Source organism: Buceros rhinoceros, unplaced genomic scaffold (assembly GCF_000710305.1).
Source record: "Buceros rhinoceros silvestris isolate BGI_N320 unplaced genomic scaffold, ASM71030v1 scaffold1112, whole genome shotgun sequence".
Lineage (NCBI taxonomy): Eukaryota > Metazoa > Chordata > Aves > Bucerotiformes > Bucerotidae > Buceros > Buceros rhinoceros.
This window is the reverse complement of record NW_010399327.1, coordinates 202923-210705: the sequence shown is the minus strand read 5'-3', so window position 1 is coordinate 210705 and position 7783 is coordinate 202923. Positions and strand designations below refer to the sequence as shown.

Below are 7783 nucleotides of genomic sequence, written 5' to 3'. Positions count from 1 at the left end.
CCCTAAGAAACCGTGTATGTATTGTGGAAAATAACTTGGCAAACATTTTATACCTCTTGTGTTGGAGCAGTTCTGTCCCCTCAACTTCAACGTTATTTGTACAACTCTTGGGTTTATGCACATCTCGCCTGCTGCATTCGTGACCTGCTTAGGAGTCTCTCTGCTAAGGCACTGGCTGGGGTTCCTGCATATGCAATCTGCTGGGTTTTTTTTTTCCTCTGCCTTGCATTTCAGACATCTCTGTTATGAACTCGTGTTTGGTTTACAGAATAATGCATTTCTTACCTTATGTCTAAAACGCTCATCCCTGAGAACTCGGTGGTTCTTACAGCACCCACTGCATAAGCCTGCAACACGCTGTTGTCTTTTACATGGAACTGTTTTCTTGAACTTCTCATGCTGGCAAATCCTGCAGCTTGCAGGATTGCAGTCTGTTGTACTTCTTCATGCTCTGTCCTCTCCTTTCATCCTTTGGAAACCCTCTGCGTTGCTTTTTGTTGCCTTTGCTGCAAACCATTTGTTCTCGCCACCCCAGATCCCTGTGTGCCACCTCTGGATCAGAGCAGCTAAAATAATCTTAGGCTCTCGTTTCTCCTGTCACGCTGCACCAACCCCTCGTGGCTTCCTTTATACTTTTTGCATCAAATTCAAGCACCTTACTTTGAAAAGCCCACGTGGTAATGCCCTCATCTGATACAAGGCATCCGTTTGCTCTACCTATGTTCCTCCCACAAAGCAAAACGCCTTTTGATTCTCTGCGTTGTTAAATGCCAGCCTGTTTCCCTGGTTGCCATGTATTTCCCTTCTGCTAAATGTTGTGTGTTAAATACCTGCTGTCTCCTCAGGAGTGCTTCTGTGGGGCTTTACAGAACGGAAATAATATGTTTGTGATTTTAAGCCTGTTTTGGTAAACCCTTCAGAAACCTTCTACTCTATAGAAAGTAACTGATTCAATCAGAAATCAAGCAATCGGTGAACTGGTTAAAGTAAGTGGAGTGTATTGGAAAAGTTAACCTCTACTTTGCGCGTCTACTTTAGATCATGAGCTTCTTTAATGACAGTGGCCCTTGGTTTTGCACCAAAACTAAGGGTTGCCGGGCTGCTCTGTGATACAGCAGGTGTAAGAAGATTCTGAAAAGCTCAAACCAACCGTTTGGGGTTTGCAAGAAGAAAAATTCCAGTCCTGCTTAGAAGAACATAGATATCACTCTTGTGAATGACACAACAAAGCTCTTTCCCGAAGTAAGCAGAAGAGATGTCAATAAGGCCCACGACAAGTCACCAGGATGAATGGGATTGGGAATGTCTGCATTAATAAGAAGCTCAAAATGAGTGCAAAACAACGGAGAAGAACAAATTGGAATTATGTAAATACATCCTCTAATAACGCGTTTTGGTTTTGCCTCATTCAGGACAGCACAATTACCTGTGTGCGGGAAGGAATGACTGCATAATTGATAAGATTCGGAGAAAGAACTGCCCAGCCTGTCGATTACAGAAATGTCTGCAAGCTGGAATGAATTTAGGAGGTAAGCGAAATATTAATAATTTGGTCTTTTAATTTGATTAAGAAAAAACATTGGAACTGTGCAGCCTTTTTATCGTTCTGGCAGCTGCATAATCTCTGAAGTTTAAGATGGAATAATCCTGAAGAAGTGTTTAATAGCTAATAAACTCTATTGTCATTCTAAATCAGGTTTTAGGGATATATATTTTATGGCTCAGAAAAGATAGAAGTGGGTGTTTTATGATGACAGTAACTTTAATGGAATCTCGTATAACTAAAAGCGTTAAGGTTTCAAGTATTGTAGGTATTTTTTTTTATAATGAGCGTTCTCTCGAGTATTAAAAACCAGTTTACGTCATCATGGAAACAAATTCAAACATGGTAAACCGTCTCTACTTTGTTTCTCACTTAATGTTTGTATTGATTTATTTCTGTGACTGTTTGCATGTGCAATAATTCTGATGATGTTATTCTGTTGTTCGTATGCCAGCAACAAAAAAGCAAAACCTTTTCTTAATAATTATCAAAAGTATTTTGAAAACAGTATGATAGCAAAACTTACAATAGCTTTTCCCATTGTTTTAATTCTTCAGTCTCAATGTCTGCACAATTCTGGCTGTGCTTCAGTGGGCGCCTTGTTTCAAATCATCACCTGAGCAAATTGTATTACAAATCACTTTTTCCCACCACACTCAGGTTTATTATGTTGTCTGTGAACAGCGGTTTGGATACTGCTGCAGGTCCTTTCCCTGATGCACAGAGTGACCCTTTCTTTAGAGTGTTTTCACTGTTCCAGAAAATTATAACATGGACACCTTAATTCCTCCAGATCACTTCCTATCGCAATTTGCCTTTCATCCTCCTGAACCTGTTCTCCTAGTAGCTTAGTTTACTTCTACAGACAGATTTAGCTGCTTGTCTTTCATAGGTTATGTGCCAAATCCTGGTTCCTGTTTGCTCCCTAGTACCTTTTTCTACCGCCCAGACTTCTTTTTTCGTCTTGTCTCCTGGCAGAAATACTCAAGCAAGCCACTCCTTACTTTTTTGGGAAGAGTAACCCTGTTAAGACCTCTTTCAGTCCCTTTCTCAATTTTGAGATGCTGTGTTACCCTGTAGGAACCTTGTTCCTGCTTCCCAAAGGAAAGCAGGTCCAGAGTGTGGTGTGCTGGAGGCTGATGGTTCTCCCTTGATTTTGGTTGGGGCTAGTGAACCTGGCAAAGGAAGCAGAATGGCACCTTTGATGAAACAGAAGCTCCATGGTGGTAGCTCCTTCCTCCCAAAGAACCGTGCTGAAAATGTGTGCGGAGAAGGAAGTCCAGCTCCCTGGAGTGCTGGAAATTTTGCTGCAGCCTATGCCAGCAGCTGATGCAGGGCATCCTCCATTGCCATGCACAGCACAGCACCAGCAGAGCTCCTGCAACCTGGCCTTCCTGGACCGGTGTGTGTCCTGAGCACCCCAGCAAGACACAGGGCTGCCCTCCAGCCTGATAACCTTTCGAAACAGCAACACGAGACATTGTGTCTGCAATGTCAAGAGTTCATCAGGGCGATTTCCTGGTGTGTTTCAAAGGAGAGGTTCACACAGTGTCATCTGCAAAAGAACAAGGAGGGGGCAAACTTTGTCAAGGGGGTTGTGGTTTTTTTTAAATATACTGCTGGAATGCTGTAAGTGAGGAATGCGTTGAAAAATCTTCCCCTGTGTTGAAGCTTGGTAGTCTGCTGGAAATTGTAATTAGTGATCTGTATTTAATGACCTAGAAGGCCAAGTCTGCCTCTGCAGTGTACAGCTGCTGTGTGGTTGAGCATTACAATTCTGCTCCTTTGATGATTTTCTTGATACAGAGAAACTAAGGTGAAATTCGCATTCCTGATTTGATCCGTTTGTGCCACGTAAATGAACTGAAGTGGCATTAAAAGGTCCTTCCATCATTGCCGTGAATGAGAACGTGAAGTAACGGCTCTGGATGTCAATGCAGCATGGTGTCTTCTGTGTGGCTGAGGAGAGAAAGGCCAGGCTGGAGGCAGAGGGGAAGGCTGCCAGAGAGAGGTGTAGTGCCTGCAGCCCAGAAACAGCGTCACTGTTTGGAGGGTCCCAAGGGCTGCCAGTTTGCTAACAGACCCTTCAGCCTTTGAGCCAGCCCAGATCTGGCAGGAAACGTTGGTAGCTTAAGGCTGTTTCGTGCTCAGGCCATCCTTCTCTGGTGGTGAGCTTTGCACTGGGCTTCTGTGGAGGAGCTACACAGCATCTCAGACTTAATTTTGCGGAGATTCTGTGTGGTGAAGATCATCACGATAAAGGAGGGTGGAAATGGCAAGAAGATATATTAGTGCGTATTTGAAAACTAATTTTCTCCTCATATAAATTTCCTCGGTTCGGTATTGAATAATATTTTTTTCGTGATTAGAATAGACTTAGTATTTTCATATTATTATGAAGATATATCTTAGCTTATAGTTTCATGTGGTCAGGCTAGTTTTGCCAGGAATATACATTACCTCCAATAACAATGGACTTCTGCTTGTTCCTAATTTGGACTGACAGGCAAAATATGCAAGTATTTTGTGAGGCAGTGTGATCAGGAGCTGGAGGAAAATGAATTTGTAAATGCAATTTAGTTTATGTCCTATTTGCAGCATAGTACTCTCTCTAGCTGAGTCACACTGCACAGAGCTGTGCTCGTTGTGCAGTAGATCTAATTTAAGCTCTCACCGTCCAAAAGGAAGCAAAGGTAAACACAAAACCCAAACTGTATTAGAGATGCCTGTGTGTTTGGTTCGTGAGAAATAGTGAGGTGCTATGCATAGCTCAGGGCTGAAGTGCATCCAATTTGCTGAAGACACGGACGTTCCTCTTCCACTTGTACATAATTACAGCGTTTTATCCCCTCATTTAAAACAAACAACCAAACAAAAACCAGCAAAGGAAACCTCCGCTTGATCTAGAAGAAATGTTCTCTTTAGGGAACAAGGTCTTGTCTCCCATGAGCTGGAAGAGAACTTGACTCTCCTTCACAGCTCTCCACATCTACAGGTGGGAGTGAAAGACCCCAGGCTGCCACCCAGCTCCTCCCGCTTACTGCAACAAGGGGTTTATAAAGCAAATTTTGTGATTAGTTACTGATATTACTAATATCTGTAGTGGAAAACTAGAAATCAGAAAGAGTTTCCATTAAAAAAAAAGTGTTGATGTGTGGCAGCATGCCTTGCTCTAAGCACCTCTTAAAAAGTATGTGTAATTCAGTGATACAAAATACACCTTCTCATGAATGCTCAGCCACATTAATTTGCCAGTTTTATTGTCTACCTCCTCCTTTTGTTTGATGAAAAATTGGAGCGTTTTCCAAGCTCTCCTGTCCTCTAATCATTTTTACAAAATTATTCATCAAGTTAGCAAATAATTTACCTGATTATGTTCTTTTCTCAGGTTTTGTTTTGATTTTATAAGAAGCATTTGCAGCCTGTAATTTCTGCAAAACTGAAGTTGCCAAATAACACAGTAATTCATGGTCCTGATTGCTAGAAAGTTTGTGTGCGCTGCAGACAGACATACTCCTTCAGCAAGTGGAACTCAAGAAGTTTTTGGGGAATCATAAATTGTTTTGTTGTTTTGTGGGGTTTTTGGGTGGTTTTTTTATTTTCTTAACTCCAGTGCCATATGCTAGACTTAATTATTGGAAGAGATTCAGAGTGAGCAACTGCGCTATGAAGGTATGCTGGCCCATTTTTGGTTTATGCTCTTTTCAAGATTCTGTAATTAATTTTCAGTTAATTACGGACCAGAATGACTTCATGAATTGTGAAGTTTCTTGCAGCATACGCTGCGATCAGATTTGTCGAGTCTCTCGCTTTCACACGAGACATTTTCACTTGACACCCACCTCATGCTGCTGTTCGTTAGCTGTGTCTATCTCCACAGCAGCACCAGGGGTGGGTGATGGGGGGTGGTTGTGGCGAGACCGACCCCAGTCCCACCCTGGTGCTCAGCATGGTTTCTTATGCCACCACGAGCCGCATCAAGCAAGGCGGCTGGTAGCTTACAGCAGCCCCTGGGATGCTGCGTTGCACCCAGGGTGGCACAGAGCCTCCTGGTCTCACTCCTGCTGTGTGCCATGCTCTGTGCTGAAGCCTGGAGATGGGAAATGTTTTACATGGTGTGACTTGAGCGAACCTGTACCCGCCACAGCCTCCTTTCATTGGCAGCTTAATCCTTGTCCTTCTGCTGTGACCTAGTGACCAGGCATCCCTCACTCTTCTGCCACATGATCAGAGAAGATCCCTTTTCTGCCCTGTGATGTGCCATGCGTGCTCAGGGGACAGAATTGTTGGGTGGCCTGTACCGTGTAGGACAGCAATCCTTTCCTGCCACAGCTCCCATATAGAACGCTGCTGAGGCGTATCGGTACTGGTCTCCCACAACAGTGAGAAGCAGTTACTGAAGGACCCTTTGGGTATCGAAGGGAAATAAAATAGATTTCACCTTGCAAATTACATAGTCATCGCTCTGTCTGCAGAGACTTCCTGTGAAATTTGAGTCTTGGGTTTGCATACATTTACATATGTAAGAGCCTTTATGCGCAAGATGCTGTGTGCGATTTGTAGTCTTGAGTTGCAGACAGCCTTATTTTTTATACATTAAAATATTTCAATGATCTGAAAAATAGATTAAATGAGAGAATTGGTAATAAGATACAGTACTTCACCTTTTTGCTCAGCTTTCCATATTCTGTTTAATAACTCATACTAGTAGGGATTTAAAACTGCAGTATTGTTTTCAGTTACTGCAGTTTATATGGTTTATATGATCATTGTTCCTACCTTTTTGAGAAAAAGAAAGCAATAGGGAAAAAAGGGAGAGAAAAAAAAAAGTGTGTTTAAAAAATGGAAAACTAAGAAAAACTTAAATACAAAAATGTATCCCCTTGGTATTCTTTAAAAATTTCTACCAACTTTTTACTAATCAAGGTTTCATAAATTTGAAAGGGGAAAAAAACCCCCGTGTATAAGAAACTTAAAGCCATTTTGGATACATGTATGATTGACTTTTGTTTTTCATTTAGGCTTTAACTGCGAAGTATTTTGAAATGCCCATTAACTTTAACTGCATTTTTATTTGCATTTATTATGTAGCATTTTCTTCTGAGGGAATTTAGTAAATTTTTTTAACTTGAACATTCAGCTGGGTTTTTATCAGTCGTTTGAAGAGACTTTTACCAATATACTGCAGTATGTTAAAATTGTGGATTTTTTGAAGCAAAACTTCATGTTGTCAATTTTTCTCACATTTCAGCTGCTCAACTTGCTTGTACCTGCCGATGTCTAGGTTATCATTATATTGTATTTTTCTAGCTGTGACGATTTCAGACAACATTTGTCTTAGGTAGAAATCCATCAAATTATGAGATTGTGTTAAAATCTGCTTTCTCTTAGTAGAGAAGTGAGGCACTTTTACCTACCTTTATTTGCACGTGCAGCGTATTGAGCCCAAGCAAGTAATGTAACCTTAGGACATAGTCTACGACCGTGCTACCTGGTGCTGTGATTTTGTTAGGTCTCCCAAACTGTCTTGTGGGTGTACTCGTAAGAGGCGTTAGCAGAGAAATTTGTGTTGCTGCGTGGAGTCCATCTTGTTACTCTTCGGAAGAGGACATCCTTCTGCCTAAGCAAGGCTCAGTTGTTCTTGAGGTGCTGCTGTTGCTGCACCACCACTCCCCACCTCGTGAATTTTATTTTTTTTTTAATTAAAACCAGTCAGTTTTGCTGTTTTGAATCCTATAGGAACCAGTTTGTTCACTAATGAACTTTTCTTACTTTTTGTCCATCTTCCTGCATGTTACAGAATACTGCTCTTGCCCTGCTCTCTGACCCTCTAACTTTTCCGCTTGAACCATTCTCAGCAATATTGTAGATAACTTATAGAACAGACACTTGCCACAACTATTAAGAAACTGTTTGGGAATGATGATTAAAAATACAGAATTTTGAAGAGGGCTGGTAATGTCAGGGTAATCTCTCAGACATCGATTAAAAAACAGTATTGAAAGCATGCCCTCGTGCTTTGCATTTTGCTGATGATTTTATTGCGTCTGTGAAGGCAGCTCAAGAAGACGCACTGCAGTAGTCCAGAAGCTCGTAGTTTGCATCCAACAATCCTTGATCAAAACCTCCTAATCAGGTTCATGTTCTTGGTCCTCCTTTGTTTTTTCAAGTTTTGCTGGTTTCAGCTCTGCCTTCTGATGAGAACCTAGCTGCCAGCAACGTTTGTCTTTCCTCCAGGAA

At 41.7% G+C, this 7783-nt stretch overlaps 1 protein-coding gene across 1 annotated transcript in view; it reads left to right on the top strand.

Moving 5' to 3' along the window:
- Positions 1-7783, top strand: part of LOC104489267 (mineralocorticoid receptor-like) — a 91427-nt gene that overhangs the window by 33179 nt on the left and 50465 nt on the right. Inside the window, exon 2 of the mRNA XM_010131408.1 lies at positions 1413-1529. Coding sequence (XP_010129710.1) covers positions 1517-1529 — 13 coding nt within the window. The 5' untranslated portion in view covers positions 1413-1516. The remainder of the gene's footprint in view (positions 1-1412; positions 1530-7783) is intronic.